General features: G+C 48.7%; 1 protein-coding gene across 2 annotated transcripts in view; it reads right to left on the reverse strand.

Moving 5' to 3' along the window:
• Positions 1 to 615: 615 nt before the first annotated feature.
• si:ch211-1e14.1 (UPF0606 protein KIAA1549) overlaps positions 616 to 22,169 on the reverse strand; it is a 292,617-nt gene continuing 271,063 nt past the window's right edge. For both annotated transcript variants that reach the window (XM_067999910.1, XM_067999909.1), the window contains 2 exons: positions 5,868 to 6,019; positions 616 to 5,010 (listed from right to left, as the gene is read on the reverse strand). In XM_067999910.1, the coding sequence (XP_067856011.1) occupies positions 4,762 to 5,010; positions 5,868 to 6,019 (401 nt within the window). In that variant the 3' untranslated portion in view covers positions 616 to 4,761. The remainder of the gene's footprint in view (positions 5,011 to 5,867; positions 6,020 to 22,169) is intronic.

The raw sequence follows: 22,169 nt of genomic DNA on the forward strand, positions 1-22,169 counted from the left end.
ACAATTGGAAGTACAATATCAAAATTTGCTGATGACACCAAATTGGGGGGTATAGTCAATACTGAGGAAGACTGTGACAAAATACAAGACATTATCAAACTTGCAGAATGGGTGTGTAAATGGCAAATTAATTTCAATATAGATATGCTGACTCTTACTTGGGTACAGAAGGAGTCTTCACTTTTGCCAAGTGACCTTTCCTCATGGGAGTCTCAAAAGTATCAACAGGTCATTTGGTTTTGGACAGCATCACAGCAGAGCTCAATGCTCTTCTCAACCCATGATCACTTTCCAGCTGGAGTCACTGGACAGTGACTAAGCTCAGAGGCACTGAGGCCAATTATGGTGTTCCATCTTCTATCTTGGCTGAGATCAGCAGTGACCAGGAATTGATCCATCCTCTCATTACAATAATTTAATTATGTCTGAACAATATACAATAATGTGAATCAGACCAAACATCTTGCTTTTGTGAAGCTTAAGTTGTACAATGTTCTGGTTTGAGTTGTCTAAAGGAATTGTTTGCATTTCACATCATCCCACCATGTGCAGAATAAACTAGCAGGATTGAACTGAAACTCAGCTGCCGTCCATTGACACTGTTGACAAAACACATTCCATATTCAAAAGAATCTTTTTATTCGGAAGGAAACCACTGCATCTTTGGACCAAAGAACATGAAGTTATTTTGGATTCCAGTATCCATCAAATCATATACTAAATATAATATAAAACACTGTAGAAGGTTACAGTAGAAATCACACCTGAGTGTCCTCACATCTGAAATCAAATGGAATGGCAGGGGTCCAGTCAACATTTGCCCTCAGCAAATTCAACTTCAACTTTGTTTTTTCCTCCAATTTTATCCCTTTACTCCTCTCCTGAGCATGCTGACTCCTTGCTGGGGTATAATTCCAGAGGTACCCTATGGTACCTCACCCAAGTGAGCATTCTGCATGTATGAGCATAGACATTGAGTGTCAATGGGCTATTCAACCACAGAAGACATCACAATTGAGTCCAATTCTGTTCTTACTCCATGTCCAGAGGTGTGCATTTAGAGCAGGTGTCACTGGATAGCCAGCAGGAATTCTGAGTGTTTTTCTCTCCAATGTAGCTCAGGAGCAGAGGCCAACTGTAGCATTTCAACTGCTGAGATCAGCTAACTCAGTACAGACAGAAGGATCAAACTTGGAACCTGCATGGTCTGCTTGACTCAGCTACTAAACTGGCCGAGCCATCCGCTGGAAGCTCAGTTTTAAACAAGCAGAAGTGTTTTCAGTATAAGACCACAGGTTTAAGGTTCTTCCCCTCACCTCATCGGACAGGTTCATTTATTTGCAAAACGGAGGCAACAGTGATCTATTGCATTACGATGGGAATTACGTTCAAACTCCTGAGGGTTGTGGAAAACATCACTACATGCTGGTCCCAGATCTCAAATCCACCATCAGGAGCCCAAACGCCAGATGCACAATGTAACTATCTATTACACAGTGAAAGTCATGTCAAAACTACTGGTACCTTTTTTATTCAGGATTTTCTCTCCATAAGGAGTGATAATTTTAACAAGGGACAAAGTTCTTTCATCGCTACTTTTGTCAATCGATTAGTGATTGACAACAGAAATCCTAGTGGTGCTGAGAGATTGACCAATGCCAATGTGGCCTCTCCTTGGGATTCGCTGTGATCCTGAGACCCACCAGGAACTGAGCTAACTCATTACAATGGAGGCCTGAGCATCACAAAGCCCCAGAATTCCCCTATTAGGGGGATATCTCAACTATTATTATACAAAACACTTGAGGATGGAGCAATGGACACTGTAAAATGCAGTCCATAAATTACATTTCTGTATAAACCAAATTGTTGTTTTAAAACACATTTAAATTTACACTGAAATATAAGTTGTCTGTTGAAGGTAAGGGCTTAAAAAAAGAATGAAATGAGCCAAATATTACTTATTTTGCCAATTCTCTTTCCTCTTCTCTTAAAGGTGTTGACTCTAACTGGGATATGGTTCCACGTGCACTGGAGCCCTCAGGTATCTTCTCTAACCACCATTCTTTGTGACAGCGCCTCGGCAGGCTATTTGACTGTGGAGCTCATCACAGCTGACCCTAATGCTTTCCCCAGCTGGTGTCCACATACGTGGGTTTATCATCAAACAGCGATCAGTAGTCAGAACCCTTGCTAATATTTCCACTGCCCTAGTTCAGGGACGCTGAGGTCAATTGTAGCACCCCTCAAATGCAGTCCCTGGCCAAGATCTTTTAACTCAACAGAGACCAAAGAATCAAATCTGAGGCTTTCTGGTCTGTCTTAATATTACATCGACTGGCGCCTTTATCTATTAGACAGTCAATTATACTGTATGTGACCTGCAATGGTCAATCATGCAATTGCAAAAAAAAGTGAACCTTGACCAATATGAACACCTTCAAATGCATTGGATTGTGCAAGGACACAGTAGCATTGCTGGTAGAGTATAAACCAGGCAAAACATTGCCACTGAATTAACACCAGTATGAAACATGCAGACTAAAAAATACACTGTGAACTACATTATATTTCATTTCAGGAGAGCCGTCAGTAGAAAGACATGCAAAATAAATACAAGAAGAAAACCTCAACTCAAAATACATACAAAACAATGTTGGGCCTGCCAACATTTCTGACAAAAAAACCCCAACACGTACCAAACACCCTCCAAAAAAAAACAATAGAAGTGACAACAGGTGTATTAATGGAATTCAGAGTATGAGCAAACATACAGAAATGTTCCTGGGTTTTCCGCCTGTGATTCAGTTGCTACGCGTATTATTTAGGTAACCCCAAAAGTTGAATTGTTATGCAAGTACTGTTAAGGTTGTTTGCGAAGGCAGAAAACAGTCTGCTGATTGTGAGAGGCTCTACATCCAATAAAAGCAATGGAGAAGAGGACAACACTGATGGTAGTTCAAAAAGCCCCACTGATAATTCACATTCATATTGGATCCAGTTGATTTGGACTAAACCCATTTACTCCGCTGTTTATATCTCAGTTGTTGAAAGGCAGCGTTTGAACCACACCATGCAGAGATGGGTCATGATCAAGGCCACTAACGAACACGACCCACCCAAACAGTGGTAAAAAAAACAAAAACCATAGTAATAAAAAAACAGAATATAACTTATTCTGTCACCATAATACAGGGGATTTGTGTATAGGGAATAGCGGTGCCGTTGCATATTAAAAACAAGGCCACGTAAAAATGCACATAATCACAGAATTCGATCCCCAAAACACTGGAAAAAATACTGGAATCCCACTTAGAAAAAGCAACATTTGATCTATTCAGTCACAGCAAACCAGTGGCCCTGGTCATGATCCCAATGAGTCATTTACAACATTTTAATCCATCTAATTCAATGAGTAAAATTTCAGCTTACTCTGTGAAGGGGAAGTGGTCACTGACGAAAAGGTCAAAAGAACAGGCAGAAATTGATCAGTCCATTTATACTGTGTGGCTTACATGGTGACTTCTCACTGAAATCTGCTGTGATTCTACATTTCACCTTCGTTTGATTGTTGTGCTGTAAAAATGGAGTCAAGTGCTCATTCAGTGGAGACTGCATATATTGTGCACAAGTACAATGCCTTTGTGTCACTGCTGAAGAGCTCCACAACGTTAAGTTAACCAAATTAGTACGATTGTTGCCTCCAATTCTTCTCTCCTCCAGACAGGACAAAAAAATTCAAAGCTTTTCTCTTCTCCTTCTTCCCCCACCAAAGCCAGTATACCACCATTACCACCTTAATCTGTCAAGAGTGCACTCCAACCGAAGACTTTTATATTAGGTATCATATCATAATCTTTCTCAGTATTTAATAACTGCGTAACTCTTTTCCTGCCTTGGACTTTTCATTCCTCCTTCAGGCTTTTAAAACCCAAGCTTGGCATCAGCTTATCACTTTGTCCTGATTCTGATCATCTCTTTTACTCTGTCCAAACTGCAGTATGGGCTTCGTCCCTTCAACTTGGTTTGTCAATTTTTAAAAAAAATCCTCAAAAGCATGACCATGACTATAAAATGTTCACTGACCTACTTGCTCAGAGCCAATTTCTATTTTGCATTTAATACACACACAAAAAAAAGTTCACCTATCCAGGGCTAACTGTCCATTCTTTCACTTCCCTATATTTTTCCTTTGAAACTCATCTCTTCATCATTTGCCATCTTTCTTTTCTTCTTTCCATTGCTCAACTTTTCCCTTTCTCAAATTCTGTGATGCTTTTCCCTCCTCCCATTTCTTTTTCCTTCTTATTTTCGAAGTTCACAGTGTCTAGGAATCAGCAGGCCGTAGGAAGTGGGGGGGGGGGGGGGCGCGGGTGATGGGTTGTTATCAAGGTTAGAGAAGTTGGTGTCCAAGGTAGAAAGACATTCTCACCTTTTGCTTGCTGGTGATATTTGGTAGTGCTTCTGCTTAATGAAATTTAAGTCGTTTTTGCAACAGCGCTACCCCCTGTCTCAATGTGCAATTTCCACTGAATGGACAGATTCAGCTCACAGACCGGAAGAACATCACCAATGTAAACTGAAGAAAAGAAAAAGGTTTTGTTTGGAAGCACATCGATAAAAACTGTGGTTGTGCTGGATATTTTTACAAGTCAATGGTACTAGTCACCGTACAGTACCCTCTCTTCAGGACAATATCCTAGATTTTCCTGTTTGGCTTCCACAGGAAGCAAATAGCTTAAGAGCTCCTCCATGCCAAGATCAGCTGTGGAGGTTCTGAAATGCTGACTGTTTTTGCGAGAGTCTGAGGAGTTCTTCACGGATGGCTTTGATGAGTGACGTGGAGGACTGGCCAGGCGCGAGGTCTTCTGTGCAGGTGGAGCCAAAGCTTGCGGGGTGTTGAGCGTTGCTATGCTGCAGGTGTAAAGATGGCACCGAAGGGTCACAGAGGGACATCCTCTGCATTTGAAAGAGCGGCGAGATGTATTCCAGGTGCCCCCGAGTCCTTGGCTAAAAAACAGACAATACAAGATACTGAAAAATGGTAATGGCATGGAGTGACATCCTTGAAACAAACTAGGTGTCGTGTTGCCACTTCATCTTCATTGAAGATTAATCAAAGCGTCATCCCGTAAACTTTTAAAACTCAGATTCCACAAGTCACTGCATCGAAAAGTGACGATTTTTGACTGCCAAATCTTTCAAGTGCTGTTAAACTCATTTCCCCTTTCCAGTTTTCTCTTTCCCTCCCCAGAAGGCACTAGTGCTTGCTTGGGTAAGATTCTATGTGCACTGGCCATCTTCCTGAACCTCACCCAAATGGCCATCCTTCATTTCTGAGCATCTATTTGAATGTGAGGGGCATCACAGTTGGGCAAGATTGTTGCCCCAATTCTGCACTTTCCAGCAGTAGTCACAGGATAGCGATCGACAGCAGGAGTCTTGGTTGATTTTTCACCTCCTTAGGCTGGGTGTGCTGAGGCCAATAGTAGCATCCCTTTACTGCCAACCTCCCCAAAATTAGCTAGCTCAACATAGACCGAGTTTCCGATCTGGGATCTTTTGCTCTATACTGCTTTATCAGTTTGATTGATTAGGGGAACACGATTTCATCAATAAGTTGATTCAAGCCTGTGGTGCCCATAGATATTAGACAGCAAAGAATAAGACACATGGAAAAATTCTCTGGAATGCAATGTTCATAATGCACATTTCAATTGTGTATCCATATCCCCTGCTCTGCAGCGCTCCCTCCGTAAGCCCCCGCTCTGCAGATACTTTCTTTTCCAAAAAAAAGTCAAGGTATTTCATCACACAGGGTTTGAAAAGGAGATTTACAAAACAAGCCAACGACATGGCTGACTTACAGATTCTCTGTTTGGAGCAGTCCGCATTAGTCCATCTTCAAGACCATAAGGAGACCAGCCGGAAACTCCTGCTGGCCCAGGTCTTCCGACACGCATCTGTCCTGGTTGCGGCCCCATTCTACCATCCACGCGGCTTTGTGACACAGGATAGGCTTGAATTCCGGTGAAAAAATGGGACACAAAACAGGTTACATTTATTACATTGAAATTACAACACATGAACTGTCTGTTCGGCCCAACCAGTCCATGTTGATGTTTATCCTCCATGAGAATGAGTCCTAGTCCCACGTGCCTGCCCCGTTCTCATTCCCCTTTCTTTCAACCATCTATGTAATCTATTCTTAAATGTTGATAGGGTCTCTGCTTCAATCATTAACTCCGATAGTACAAACCACATCCTCACAAACCTGTGTGTAAAAAAAAGGCTTCTGCTCCCTGTCCTAAATCTTGCATTTAATCTTATATCCATGTCCCCTCATTCTGGGCTCCTCAATCACTGGAGACGTCTGTTTCTGTCTACTCTGTCTCAATTGGCAGGCTTCTTAAACCAAAGTGGGGTGTCACCTATTAACTACTTCGCGATGTGTCTCATCATCTCCCTTACTCTTTTCAACCTTGATGTTGTCATGCACAGCAAGTCTTGGCTCTTAACCAAGGTTTAAAAAGTAACACGGTCAATGTGATCTGCCTTGATTCATCACTGTCTTATCATTGGCTAGATAGTTTCTTACTTTCGAGGATGTGTTGATTTTGCAGACTGTAAACACTGTGCATTATTAAAAAGATGGAGTTCAATGTAGATTGATAATGAACACTGAAGCTGCTTTGGACACCAAAAGAAACTGTGAGCAGGATGTCCGACCCGCGATCTCCGGCATCCCCCCCCCCCACCCGATGTCCGACCCACGATCTCTCCATCCCTCCCTCCCTCCCTCCTTACCACGGCTGCAGCCTGGTGCCGCAGGCCTACCCCCCCAACTACAGCCAGCCTCTCAATCTAGCTGGCTGCGGCTGAGAAAAGGATTCAAAAAATTTAAATCAGGTCCTGTCGTTAAATTCGGCAGAATCTCTGGGAAACCTCCACCCCGCTCCCTCCCAACCTCCCCATAAATATTGGGGCCATAGAGTATAAAAGCAAGGAAGTTATGCAAAACCTTTATAAATTACTGGTTAGGCCTCAGCAGGAATAGTGTGTCCAATGCCAGACACCACACTTTAGGAAGGATGTCATGGCCTTGGAAAGGGTGCAGAGGAGATTTATTAGAATGGTACCAGGGATGAATATAGGAACAGGAGTAGGCCATATAGGACAGGAGCCTGTCTCGCCATTCAATGAGATCATGGCTGATCTGAATCCTAACTTTATTTTCCCAATATTAGGTTGGCAGCTCAGCTTGAATAGTATGCCGAGGTTGCAAACACTCTGGTTCAATCTGAGACAGTGACCAGGAATGGAATCGGTGGCAAGGCTGAAGACGATGATTTCGATCTTGTCAGTGTTTAACTGGAGGAAATTACGGCTCATCTAAGACTGGATGTTGGATCAGCCGTCTGACAGCACAGAAGCAATGGAGAGATCAAAAGAGGCGGTGAGAAGTAGAACTAGGCGTCATCAACATACATGTGGAAGCTGACCCATGTCTTCGTATGATATCACCATGGGTATAACTTGCAGATGAGGAAGCGGAGGTGCCAAGGATAGATCCTTGGGGGACTCCAGATGTAGCGGTGTGGGGATGGAAAGAGAAGAGGGCGGAAAGCTGGAGGCCATACTAGATTTTACTGGGGACAACATAGGAACAGGAATGGGCCATTCAGCCCCTCAAGCCTGTTCCGCCATTCAATGAGGTCATGGCTGATCTGTATCCCAACTTCACCCACCTGCCTTGGCTCCATATCCCTTAATACCCTTGGCTAGCAAAAATCTATCAATCTCAGATTTACAATTATTAATTGAGCTAGTATCTACTGCTTTTTATGGGAGAGAGTTCCACGCTTCTTCCACCCTGAAGAAATGTTTCCTAACTTCTTTCCTAAATGGCCTGGCTCTGAATTTAAGGTTATGTCCCCATGTCCTAGACTCCTCCACCAGCCGAAAAAGTTTCTCTCTACCTACCCTATCAATGCCTTTCAAAATCCTAAAAACCACAATCAAATAGCCCCTTAACCTTCTATAATCCAGGGAATCCAAGCCTAGTTTATGTAATCTCTCCTCATAATCTAACCCTTGGAGCCCTGGTAACGTTCTGGTGAATCTGCGCTGCGCTCCTTCCAAGGCCAAGATATCTTTTCTAAGGTGCGGTGTCCAGAACTGTGCACAGTACTCCAGATGTGATCTAACCAGGGCTTCGTATAGATATAGCAAAACTTCCTCCCATTACATTCTAGCCCTCTAGATATAAAGGCTAACATTCCATTAGCCTTTTCGATTATTTGATCACTACATTTTAGTGATCTGTGTACACGAACCCCTAAATCTCTTTGGACCTCCACTGTTCCTAGCTTTTCACCATTTAAAAAAATACTCTGATCTATCCTTTTCTGGTCCAAAATGGATGACCTCACATTTAACTGCAGTGAAATCTGCCACAGATTTGCTCACTCACTTAACCTATCAATATCACTTTGCAATTTTATGTTCCTGACTACACTACTTACTATGCCACCTATCTTTGTGTCATCGGCAAACTTGGATATATGGCTCTCCATTGTATTATCTAAATCATTAATAAATATAGTGAACAGTTGAGGCCCCAGCACAGATTCTTGAAGGACACCACTAATCACTTCCTTCCAATTCAAGTACATACACATTATCTCTACTCTCTGTCTTCTACCGCTTAACCAATCTCCTAACCAGGTGAATAATTTGCCTTCAATTCCATGAGCTTTAATTTAAGGTTTAATTTTAGCTAACAGTCTCTTATGTGGAACCTTATTGAATGCCTTCTGGAAATCCATATAAAGTACATCCATAGATATTCCCGTCTACTATAGTTACTTTCTCAAAAAATTCAATTAGATTCGTTAGACGTGACCCACTCGTTACAAGTCCATATTGGCTCTCTCTAATCAGCTCAAATTTCTCTAAGTGCTCAGTCACTCCGTCCTTAATTATAGATTCCAATATCTTTCCCACAACAGACGTAAGACTAACTATAATTTCCCGGTTTCTCTCTCTCACCTTTCTTAAATAATGGAATTACATTTGCAATTTTCCCAATCTGAAAGGGACAATTTCAGAATCGAGAAAGCTTTGGAAGATTATGGCTAAAGTACCTGCAATTTCCTCACCTACTTCCTTTAAAACCCTAGGGTGGAAACCATCAGGTCGTGGGGATTTGTCAGTCTTTAGTGACTACTTTTTCTAATACTTTTTTCTTGCTTACATTAACTTTAGTGAGTTCCAGTCCTTGATTCATTATTAGTTTCCCTGGAATGTCAAGTATATTATCCTCTTCCTCTACTGTGAAGACTGACACAAAGTAATTATTCAACAAGTCTGCCATTTCCTAATTTTTATTTGCACTATTACCCGCATCTGCTTTTAAAGTGTCCACATTACCAATGACTACCCTTTTTCTTCAAACATAATAGTAAAAACTTTGTGTGTTAATCTTGATATCCCTTGCAAGTTTCTTTTCGTATTCCCTTTTTGCAGCTGTTATTATCTTTTTTGTCTTCCTTTGCTGTTCTTTATATCTCCCCCAGTCCCCTGGATCTGCACTATTCTTTGCACTTTTGTATGCTCTTTCGTTTAGTTTTATAGCTCTCATCTCTTTGGTTGACCATGGCTGTTTTATTTGGTAAGTACAGCTCTTGCCCCTTAGGGTATATACTGGTCCTGTATTAAGATAAATTCTTTTTTGAACACCTCCCTCCCACTGTTCATCTGTAATTTTATCCGATAACAGTTCTGACCAATTTGCTGTCGTCAGTCTCTGTCTTATTCCATTAAGTGGAGATGCCGATGATGGACTGGGGTGGACAAATGTAAGGAATCTTACAACACCAGGTTATTGTCCAACAGTTTTATTTGAAAATCACAAGCTTTTGGAGATTATCTCCTTCGTCAGGTGAGTGAGTGAGTGAATGAGAGGTTCTCAAATCACATATCTTATTTAAGGCTGGGACACCATCACACCAATCAAAGGTGTCGTTGGTGTTCAGACAGGTTAGCCACGGAAAACAGTAGGTCCTCGTATACTGAATACACAATGGGTCAAATTACACAGACAAAGAGAGAAAGAGACCCAAAAGGCAGAGAGAGAGAGAGAGAGAGAGAATGTCCAGTTGTATTAAAAACAGATAACTTTTTTTTTCTGCTGGTGGGGTTACGTGTAGCGTGACATGAACCCAAGATCCCGGTTGAGGCTGTCCTCATGGGTGCGGAACTTGGCTATCAATTTCTGCTCGACGATTTTGCGTTGTCGTGTGTCTCGAAGGCTGCCTTGGAGAATGCTTACCTGAAGATCGGTGGCTGAATGTCCTTGACTGCTAAAGTGTTCCCCGACTGGGAGGGAACCCTCCTGTCTGGCGATTGTTGCGCGGTGTCCGTTCATCCGTTGTCGCAGTGTCTGCATGGTCTCGCCAATGTACCATGCTCCGGGGTATCCTTTCCTGCAACGTATGAGGTAGACAACGTTGGCCGAGTCATAGGAGTATGAACCACGTACCGGGTGGGTGGTGTCCTCTCGTGTGATGGTGGTATCTGTGTCGATGATCTGGCATGTCTTGCAGAGGTTGCCGTGGCAAGGTTGTGTGGTGTCGTGGATGCTGTTCTCCTGAAAGCTGGGTAATTTGCTGCGAACGATGGTCTGTTTGAGGTTGGGTGGCTGTTCGAAGGCGAGTAGTGGAGGCATGGGGATGGCCTTAGCGAGGTGTTCGTCGTCATCGATGACATGTTGAAGGCTGCGGAGAACATGGCGTAGTTTCTCTGCTCCGGGGAAGTACTGGACGACGAAGGGTACTCTGTTGGTTGCGTCCCGTGTTTGTCTTCTAAGGAGGTCTATGCGATTTTTTGCTGTGGCCCGTTGGAACTGTCGATCGACAAGTCGAGCGTCATATCCCGTTCTTACGAGGGCGTCTTTCAGCGTCTGTAGGTGTCCATCGCGTTCCTCCTCGTCTGAGCAGATCCTGTGTATTCGCAGGGCCTGTCCATAGGGGATGGCCTCTTTGACGTGGTTAGGGTGGAAGCTGGAAAAGTGGAGCATCGTGTGGTTGTCCGTGGGCTTGCAGTACAGTGAGGTGCTGAGGTGCCCATCTTTGATGGAGATTTGTGTGTCCAAGAAAGAAACCGATTCTGAGGAGTAGTCCATGGTGAGTTTGATGGTGGGATGGAACTTGTTGATGTTATCGTGTAGTCTCGTCAGTGATTCTTCGCCGTAGGTCCATAGGAAGAAAATGTCGTCGATGTATCTGGTGAATAGCGTTGGTTGGAGGTCCTGTGCAGTGAAGAAGTCCTGCTCGAACTTGTGCATGAAAATGTTGGCGTATTGGGGTGCAAATTTGGTCCCCATGGCTATTCCGTGTGTTTGGGTAAAGAACTGGTTGTCGAAGGTGAAGACATTGTGATCCAGGATGAAGCGGATGAGTTGTAGGATGGCGTCTGGAGATTGGCTGTTGTTGGTGTTGAGTACTGAGGCTGTTGCAGCGATGCAGTCATTGTGAGGGATACTGGTGTAGAGTGCCGAGACGTCCATCGTGGTGAGAAGTGTTCCTGGTTCAACTAGTCCGTGGGTGCTGAGTTTTTGTAGGAAGTCTGTAGTGTCGCGACAGAAGCTGGGGGTTCCCTGTACGATGGGTTTCAGGATGCCCTCGACGTATCCAGAGATGTTCTCACACAGGGTTCCGTTGCCTGATACGATAGGACGTCCGGGTGTGTTGGCTTTGTGTATCTTTGGGAGGCAGTAGAAGTCTCCCACGCGGGGAGTACGTGGGATGAGAGCACGTAGGATGCTTTGAAGGTCTGGATCGAAGGTCTTGATCAGTTTGTTGAGCTGGTGGGTGTGTTCTTTGGTCGGATCTGCGGGTAACCGTCTGTAGTGTTCCTGGTTGTCCAGTTGTCGGTATGCTTCTTTGCAATAGTCCGTTCTGTTCTGTATGACGATGGCTCCTCCTTTGTCCGCTGGTTTGATGACGATGTTGCGGTTGGTCTTGAGAGCGTCGATGGCGTTGCGTTGTGCTTGGGTGACATTCTGGACTGTCTTGTGAGTGCGGCTGATGAATCTGGCATTGACGCATCTCCTGACAGCTTGAGCATACATGTCAAGCTTAGGGCAGTGACCCTCCGGAGGAGTCCAGTTTGACTCTTTCTTCTTCGGTTGCTGTACCGCGGATCCCTCTGTCTGCTGTTCCAGATCGTTGATTGTCTCATTGGGTTCACTGCTGAAAACACGGGACGCAATCAACAGAGTACCCTTCGTCGTCCAGTACTTCCCCGGAGCGGAGAAACTACGCCATGTTCTCCGCAGCCTTCAACATGTCATCGATGACGACGAACACCTCGCTAAGGCCATCCCCATGCCTCCAGTACTCGCCTTCGAACAGCCACCCAACCTCAAACAGACCATTGTTCGCAGCAAATTACCCAGCTTTCAGGGGAACAGCGTCCACGACACCACACAACCCTGCCATGGCAACCTCTGCAAGACATGCCAGATCATCGACACAGATACCACCATCACACGAGAGGACATCACCCACCAGGTACGTGGTTCATACTCCTGTGACTCGGCCAACGTTGTCTACCTCATACGTTGCAGGAAAGGATGCCCCGGAGCATGGTACATTGGCGAGACCATGCAGACACTGCGACAACGGATGAACGGACACCGCGCAACAATCGCCAGACAGGAGGGTTCCCTCCCAGTCGGGGAACATTTTAGCAGTCAAGGACATTCAGCCACCGATCTTCAGGTAAGCATTCTCCAAGGCGGCCTTCGAGACACACGACAACGCAAAATCGTCGAGCAGAAATTGATAGCCAAGTTCCGCACCCATGAGGACGGCCTCAACCGGGATCTTGGGTTCATGTCACGCTACACGTAACCCCACCAGCAGAAAAAAAAGTTATCTGTTTTTAATACAACTGGACATTCTCTCTCTCTCTCTCTCTGCCTTTCGGGTCTCTTTCTCTCTTTGTCTGTGTAATTTGACCCATTGTGTATTCAGTATACTGGGACCTACTGTTTTCCGTGGCTAACCTGTCTGAACACCAATGACACCTTTGATTGGTGTGATGGTGTCCCAGCCTAATATAAGATATGCGATTTGAGAACCTGTCATTCACTCACTCACCTGACGAAGGAGATAATCTCCGAAAGCTTGTGATTTTCAAATAAAACTGTTGGACTGGTGTTGTAAGATTCCTTACATTATTCCATTAAAGTTAGCCTTACCAAAATCTAGAATCTTAGTAACTGTGTTATGTTTCTCCTTTTCAAAAATTGCATTGAATTCGACCATATTATGATCACTGTTGGATAAATGCTCCCTTACTGTTAGATTAACTAAGTCTGGCTCATTACTCATTACTAAATCTAGTGTGACCTGCCCTCTTGTTGGTTCTAGAATACACTACCCTAGAAACAATCTTGAGGAAATTCAGTTATATGGAGGCGCCAAAGAAGCTGGGATTGTTCTCCTTCGAGCAGAGAAGATTCAGGGGAGATTAAAGGGAGGTATAATCGGTGTTCAAAATTATGTAGGGTTTTGATAGAATAAATAGGGAGAAACTGTTTCCACTGGCAGGAGAGCCAGTAACCAGAAGACAGAGATTTAAACTAATTGGCAAAAGAACCAAAGGGGAGACAATGAGATTATTTTTAAAACGCAGCGAGTTGTTATGATCTGGAATGCACTACCTGAAAGGGTGGTGGAAACAGATTCAATAGTGACTGGTTTTCCCCGGTCAATCTGGCCGCTGCCAGGCAGGAAACAGAATTTAAAAAAACGATATTGAGGTCCTGCCATTAAATTCGGCAAGATCTTTGTGTCCCCAGAATTTCTGGAGCTCCCCCCACCACCGACTACCGTGCTCCCCCGGTCCGTCCCTGCCTCCTCGTAAATATCGGGGCCAGTGTTGTACATTGCAAGTTCATTCGCACAAGTTTAACTGTTTTCACAACAGTTACAGAAGTGTGTCCCTAGACTAACATGCAAGATGTAGCTGCAGATTTCACACTTCAGTAGAATCCAAATGGAATCTGAAAGTTTACATTTTAGAAAGTCCAATTGCTCCCCTTCACTTCCCTAGGGAAAAGCAGAAGAGAACTGGAAAATTCACCAACTGGAACGAGGTTGAAGAACAAAGTGGGTTACTACCTGCAAGTAACATCTACATGTTTACCCCTCTCTGCCCAGTCACTCGTAATTTCTTTGCCTCTTTTCTTTTTATGGTGTTTTGGTTCAATGCAGCTTGTACAATAGCTGCTATTTAAACCTGTACTTTGTCTAATTTTACCAAATTGAATTTAGAGCCTTAAAAACATCTGTCCCCATTACTGTGCAAAATACACTTTAACAGCGAGGGGGCTGTAAAACTATGGTTTGAAGTAACAGGAGAGGGTGTTAGTTTGTAGCACATGATCTGAGAAAAGAAATCAGCCAGGAAATACTGTATGGGAAGCCACTGCAGCTGCAGATGTGTAAGTGCTGTACAGGGAAACTACTACACAGAGGGGAGGCTGAAACAGCTTCAGGCAAGAGAAAGAACCATATGGGCACAAGGAAGAAGCCACAGGACACTGCAACGAACAAAGGAATGACAAAAAGTGGCAATGTTCTGAAAAGGAAGGGTTGAAGCCCCACTCGAAACTTTGATTAGCTAATCTGGGCTGATGCTCCAGGGCAATATTGCAGGAATGATGCATTTCCTTTTCTGGTGATGTTAAAGCACCACTTGAAGAGCAGGAAGCTCTCCTGGTGTCCTGGCTAACATTAATCCTCAACTAACACTACTTAGAACAGACTACTTCATTGGTTGTTCATTTGACTGCAGTTTGTGGGCTCTTGCTATGTGCAAAATGGCTACCACAAATGCCTAATGAACAGTTACTGTACTTCAAAATGTGAAGTGCTGTGGAATATTTCCGAGACACATAATAAAGTACTGTGTGAATGCAAGTCCGTCTTACTTTACACTTATGGATCTTTGTCTTTTAGTGTCCAGTGACTTTTTTTTAACCCAAACTTAAACTTGTCAACTTGCAAGGTTTCCTTCATGACATGAGTTTTAGCTGTATGTGTCTTGTTTAGCTACACAGCGACACAATAGAGTCTGGTATTATCCACAACATTTTCCTTTGTTTCCTGTCCAGTAAACCATTAAAAGGAATGTCACAAAAGTAACCATTACAGCAGTGCTACTTGACATCTTTCTACTGGCCTCTGCAATGAGCAGTGCTCAAATTCTCTACTGCCCTACAGGAATTCCTGGTCTCTACCCAGTCACTCCTCTCCTGTTTCTCCTATATGCTCCTATTTTCTCAGAGATTGCAGGAAAGGGAGAGAGTGATACATAAAGAGAGTGATACATAGCGGGGGGTGGGGGGAAAGAGAGAGTGATACATAGAGAGAGAGAGTGCACGCAAGTGATACATAGAGAGAGAGAGACGGAGACCCGGCGAGAGAGAGAGAGAGACGGAGACCCGGCGAGAGAGAGAGAGAGAGACAGAGACCCGGCGAGAGAGAGAGAGAGAGAGAGAGAGAGAGACGGAGACCCGGCGAGAGAGAGAGAGAGAGACAGAGACCCGGCGAGAGAGAGAGAGAGAGAGACAGAGACCCGGCGAGAGAGAGAGAGAGAGAGAGAGAGAGACGGAGACCCGGCGAGAGAGAGAGAGAGAGAGAGACGGAGACCCGGCGAGAGAGAGAGAGAGAGAGAGAGACGGAGACCCGGCGAGAGAGAGAGAGAGAGAGAGAGAGAGAGAGAGAGAGAGTGTCAGAGACCCGGCGAGCGAAAGAGAGAGAGAGAGAGAGAGAGCCGGAGACCCGGCGAGAGAGAGAGAGAGAGAGAGAGAGAGAGAGAGCCGGAGACCCGGCGAGAGAGAGAGAGACGGAGACCCGGAGAGAGAGAGACGGAGACCCAGAGAGAGAGAGAGACGGAGACCCAGAGAGAGAGAGAGACGGAGACCCGGAGAGAGGGAGACGGAGACCCAGAGAGAGAGAGAGACGGAGACCCGTCGAGAGAGAGAGACGGAGACCCGGCGAGAGAGAGAGACGGAGACCCGGCGAGAGAGAGAGAGAGAGCGAGAGAGAGAGAGCGAGAGAGAGACGGAGACCCGGCGAGAGAGAGAGACGGAGACCCGGCGAGAGAGAGAGAGAGAGCGAGAGAGAGAGAGCGAGAGAGAGACGGAGACCCGGCGAGAGAGAGAGAGAGACGGAGACCCGGCGAGAGAGAGAGAGAGACGGAGACCCGGCGAGAGAGAGAGAGACGGAGACCCGGCGAGAGAGAGAGAGAGACGGAGACCCGGCGAGAGAGAGAGAGAGACGGAGACCCGGCGAGAGAGAGAGAGAGACGGAGACCCGGCGATGAGAGAGAGAGAGACGGAGACCCGGCGAGAGAGAGAGAGAGACGGAGACCCGGCGAGAGAGAGAGAGAGAGAGAGACGGAGACCCGGCGAGAGAGAGAGAGAGAGACGGAGACCCGGCGAGAGAGAGAGAGAGAGACGGAGACCCGGCGAGAGAGAGAGAGAGAGAGAGAGACGGAGACCCGGCGAGAGAGAGAGAGAGAGAGACGGAGACCCGGCGAGAGAGAGAGAGAGACGGAGACCCGGCGAGAGAGAGAGAGAGAGACGGAGACCCGGCGAGAGAGAGAGAGAGACGGAGACCCGGCGAGAGAGAGAGAGAGAGATGGACGGAGACCCGGAGAGAGAGAGAGAGAGATGGACGGAGACCCGGAGAGAGAGAGAGAGAGAGAGAGAGAGAGAGAGACGGAGACCCGGCGAGAGAGAGAGAGAGACGGAGACCCGGCGAGAGAGAGAGAGAGACGGAGACCCGGCGAGAGAGAGAGAGAGAGAGACAGAGAGATGGACGGAGACCCGGAGAGAGAGAGAGAGAGAGAGAGAGATGGACGGAGACCCGGAGAGAGAGAGAGAGAGAGAGAGAGAGAGAGAGAGAGAGAGAGATGGACGGAGACCCGGAGAGAGAGAGAGAGAGAGAGAGAGAGAGAGACGGAGACCTGGCGAGAGAGAGAGAGAGAGAGACGGAGACCCAGCGAGAGAGAGAGAGAGAGAGAGAGAGTCAGAGACCCGGCGAGAGAGAGAGAGAGAGAGACGGAGACCCGGCGAGAGAGAGAGAGAGAGACACACGGAGACCCGGCGAGAGAGAGAGAGAGAGAGAGAGAGAGAGAGAGAGAGAAAGAAAAAGAGCTAGAGAGAGAGACACGGAGATCCGGCGAGAGAGAGAGACGGAGACCCGGCGAGAGAGAGAGAAAGAGAGAATCAGAGACCCGGCGAGAGAGAGAGAGGGGGAGAGAGAGAGAGAGAGAGAGAGAAAGAAAGAGAGAGAGAGAGAGAGACACGGAGATCCGGCGAGAGAGAGAGAGAGAGAGAGAGACGGAGACCCGGCGAGAGAGAGACGGAGAGAGAGAGAGAGAGAGAGAGACGGAGACCCGGCGAGAGAGAGACTGAGAGAGAGAGAGAGAGAGAGAGAGTCAGAGACCCGGCGAGAGAGAGAGAGAGAAAAAAGAGAGACACGGAGACCCGGCGAGAGAGAGACACGGAGACCCGGCGAGAGAGAGAGAGAGAGAGACGGAGACCCGGCGAGAGAGAGAGAGACGGAGACCGGCGAGAGAGAGAGAGAGAGAGACAGAGAGAGAGACGGAGACCCGGCGAGAGAGAGAGAGACGGAGACCCGGCGAGAGAGAGAGAGAGACGGAGACCCGGCGAGAGAGAGAGAGAGAGAGAGAGAGATGGACGGAGACCCGGAGAGAGAGAGAGAGAGAGAGAGAGAGACGGAGACCCGGCGAGAGAGAGAGAGACGGAGACCCGGCGAGAGAGAGAGAGAGAGACGGAGACCCGGCGAGAGAGAGAGAGAGAGAGACAGAGAGATGGACGGAGACCCGGAGAGAGAGAGAGAGAGAGAGAGAGAGAGGGAGAGATGGACGGAGACCCGGAGAGAGAGAGAGAGAGAGAGAGAGAGAGAGATGGACGGAGACCCGGAGAGAGAGAGAGAGAGAGAGAGAGAGAGACGGAGACCTGGCGAGAGAGAGAGAGAGAGAGACGGAGACCCAGCGAGAGAGAGAGAGAGAGAGAGAGAGAGTCAGAGACCCGGCGAGAGAGAGAGAGAGAGAGACGGAGACCCGGCGAGAGAGAGAGAGAGAGACACACGGAGACCCGGCGAGAGAGAGAGAGAGAGAGAGAGAGAGAGAAAGAAAAAGAGCTAGAGAGAGAGACACGGAGATCCGGCGAGAGAGAGAGACGGAGACCCGGCGAGAGAGAGAGAAAGAGAGAATCAGAGACCCGGCGAGAGAGAGAGAGGGGGAGAGAGAGAGAGAGAGAGAGAGAGAGAGAAAGAAAAAGAGAGAGAGAGAGAGACACGGAGATCCGGCGAGAGAGAGAGAGAGAGACGGAGACCCGGCGAGAGAGAGACGGAGAGAGAGAGAGAGAGAGAGAGAGAGACGGAGACCCGGCGAGAGAGAGACTGAGAGAGAGAGAGAGAGAGAGAGAGAGAGAGTCAGAGACCCGGCGAGAGAGAGAGAGAGAAAAAAAGAGAGACACGGAGACCCGGCGAGAGAGAGACACGGAGACCCGGCGAGAGAGAGAGAGAGAGACGGAGACCCGGCGAGAGAGAGAGAGACGGAGACCCGGCGAGAGAGAGAGAGAGAGAGAGAGACGGAGACCCGGCGAGAGAGAGAGAGAGGGAGACCCGGCGAGAGAGAGAGAGAGAGACGGAGACCCGGCGAGAGAGAGAGAGAGAGACGGAGACCCGGCGAGAGAGAGAGAGAGACGGAGACCCGGCGAGAGAGAGAGAGAGACGGAGTCCCGGCGAGAGAGAGAGAGAGACGGAGACCTAGCGAGAGAGAGAGAGAGAGAGAGACGGAGACCCGGCGAGAGAGAGAGAGAGAGAGAGAGAGACGGAGACCAGGCGAGAGAGAGAGAGAGAGAGAGAGACCCGGCGAGAGAGAGAGAGAGAGAGAGAGAGAGAGAGACGGAGACCCGGCGAGAGAGAGAGAGAGAGAGAGAGAGAGAGAGAGAGAGTGTCAGAGACCCGGCGAGCGAAAGAGAGAGAGAGAGAGAGAGAGAGAGAGAGCCGGAGACCGGCGAGAGAGAGAGAGAGAGAGAGAGAGAGAGAGAGCCGGAGACCCGGCGAGAGAGAGAGAGACGGAGACCCGGAGAGAGAGAGAGAGAGAGAGAGACGGAGACCCGGCGAGAGAGAGAGAGACGGAGACCCGGCGAGAGAGAGAGAGAGACGGAGAACCGGCGAGAGAGAGAGAGAGAGACGGAGACCCAGCGAGAGAGAGAGAGAGACGGAGACCCGGCAAGAGAGAGAGAGAGACGGAGTGCCGGCGAGAGAGAGAGAGAGACGGAGACCTAGCGAGAGAGAGAGAGAGAGAGACGGAGACCCGGCGAGAGAGAGAGAGAGAGAGAGAGAGAGAGAGAGACGGAGACCCGGCGAGAGAGAGAGAGAGAGAGAGAGACCCGGCGAGAGAGAGAGAGAGTGTCAGAGACCCGGCGAGCGAAAGAGAGAGAGAGAGAGAGAGAGAGAGCCGGAGACCCGGCGAGAGAGAGAGAGAGAGAGAGAGAGAGAGCCGGAGACCCGGCGAGAGAGAGAGAGACGGAGACCCGGAGAGAGAGAGACGGAGACCCAGAGAGAGAGAGAGACGGAGACCCAGAGAGAGAGAGAGACGGAGACCCGGAGAGAGGGAGACGGAGACCCGGAGAGAGGGAGACGGAGACCCGGAGAGAGGGAGACGGAGACCCAGAGAGAGAGAGAGACGGAGACCCGGCGAGAGAGAGAGACGGGAGACCCGGCGAGAGAGAGAGACGGAGACCCGGCGAGAGAGAGAGAGAGAGCGAGAGAGAGAGAGCGAGAGAGAGACGGAGACCCGGCGAGAGAGAGAGAGAGAGACGGAGACCGGCGAGAGAGAGAGAGAGACGGAGACCCGGCGAGAGAGAGAGAGAGACGGGAGACCCGGCGAGAGAGAGAGAGAGACGGAGACCCGGCGAGAGAGAGAGAGAGACGGAGACCCGGCGAGAGAGAGAGAGAGACGGAGACCCGGCGAGAGAGAGAGAGAGACGGAGACCCGGCGAGAGAGAGAGAGAGACGGAGACCCGGCGAGAGAGAGAGAGACGGAGACCCGCGAGAGAGAGAGAGAGAGAGATGGAGACCCGGCGAGAGAGAGAGAGAGAGAGACGGAGACCCGGCGAGAGAGAGAGAGAGACGGAGACGGAGACCCGGCGAGAGAGAGAGAGAGAGACGGAGACCCGGCGAGAGAGAGAGAGAGAGAGACGGAGACCCGGCGAGAGAGAGAGAGAGAGAGAGAGACGGAGACCCGGCGAGAGAGAGAGAGAGAGAGACGGAGACCCGGCGAGAGAGAGAGAGAGAGACGGAGACCCGGCGAGAGAGAGAGAGAGAGAGAGACGGAGACCCGGCGAGAGAGAGAGAGAGAGACGGAGACCCGGCGAGAGAGAGAGAGAGAGACGGAGACCCGGCGAGAGAGAGAGAGAGACGGAGACCCGGCGAGATAGAGAGAGAGAGACGGAGACCCGGCGAGAGAGAGAGAGAGACGGAGACCCGGCGAGAGAGAGAGAGAGAGAGATGGACGGAGACCCGGAGAGGAGAGAGAGAGATGGACGGAGACCCGGAGAGAGAGAGATGGACGGAGACCCGGAGAGAGAGAGAGAGAGAGAGAGAGAGAGACGGAGACCCGGCGAGAGAGAGAGAGACGGAGACCCGGCGAGAGAGAGAGAGAGACGGAGACCCGGCGAGAGAGAGAGAGAGAGACAGAGAGATGGACGGAGACCCGGAGAGAGAGAGAGAGAGAGAGAGAGAGAGATGGACGGAGACCCGGAGAGAGAGAGAGAGAGAGAGAGAGAGAGAGAGAGATGGACGGAGACCCGGAGAGAGAGAGAGAGAGAGAGAGAGAGAGAGAGACGGAGACCTGGCGAGAGAGAGAGAGAGAGAGACGGAGACCCAGCGAGAGAGAGAGAGAGAGAGAGAGAGAGAGTCAGAGACCCGGCGAGAGAGAGAGAGAGAGAGAGACGGAGACCCGGCGAGAGAGAGAGAGAGAGACACACGGAGACCCGGCGAGAGAGAGAGAGAGAGAGAGAGAGAGAGAGAGAGAGAAAGAAAAGAGCTAGAGAGAGAGACACGGAGATCCGGCGAGAGAGAGAGACGGAGACCCGGCGAGAGAGAGAGAAAGAGAGAATCAGAGACCCGGCGAGAGAGAGAGAGGGGGAGAGAGAGAGAGAGAGAGAGAAAGAAAAGAGAGAGAGAGAGAGACACGGAGATCCGGCGAGAGAGAGAGAGAGAGAGAGACGGAGACCCGGCGAGAGAGAGACGGAGAGAGAGAGAGAGAGAGAGAGACGGAGACCCGGCGAGAGAGAGACTGAGAGAGAGAGAGAGAGAGAGAGAGTCAGAGACCCGGCGAGAGAGAGAGAGAGAAAAAAAGAGAGACACGGAGACCCGGCGAGAGAGACACGGAGACCCGGCGGAGAGAGAGAGAGACGGAGACCCGGCGAGAGAGAGAGAGACGGAGACCCGGCGAGAGAGAGAGAGAGACGGAGACCCGGCGAGAGAGAGAGAGAGAGAGAGAGACAGAGAGATGGACGGAGACCCGGAGAGAGAGAGAGAGAGAGAGAGAGAGAGAGACGGAGACCCGGCGAGAGAGAGAGAGACGGAGACCCGGCGAGAGAGAGAGAGAGACGGAGACCCGGCGAGAGAGAGAGAGAGAGAGACAGAGAGATGACGGAGACCCGGAGAGAGAGAGAGAGAGAGAGAGAGATGGACGGAGACCCGGAGAGAGAGAGAGAGAGAGAGAGAGAGAGAGATGGACGGAGACCCGGAGAGAGAGAGAGAGAGAGAGAGAGAGAGAGACGGAGACCTGGCGAGAGAGAGAGAGAGAGAGACGGAGACCCAGCGAGAGAGAGAGAGAGAGAGAGAGAGTCAGAGACCCGGGCGAGAGAGAGAGAGAGAGAGACGGAGACCCGGCGAGAGAGAGAGAGAGAGACACACGGAGACCCGGCGAGAGAGAGAGAGAGAGAGAGAGAGAGAGAGAGAGAGAGAGAAAGAAAAAGAGCTAGAGAGAGAGACACGGAGATCCGGCGAGAGAGAGAGACGGAGACCCGGCGAGAGAGAGAA

Source organism: Heptranchias perlo, chromosome 18 (genome assembly GCF_035084215.1).
Source record: "Heptranchias perlo isolate sHepPer1 chromosome 18, sHepPer1.hap1, whole genome shotgun sequence".
NCBI lineage: Eukaryota > Metazoa > Chordata > Chondrichthyes > Hexanchiformes > Hexanchidae > Heptranchias > Heptranchias perlo.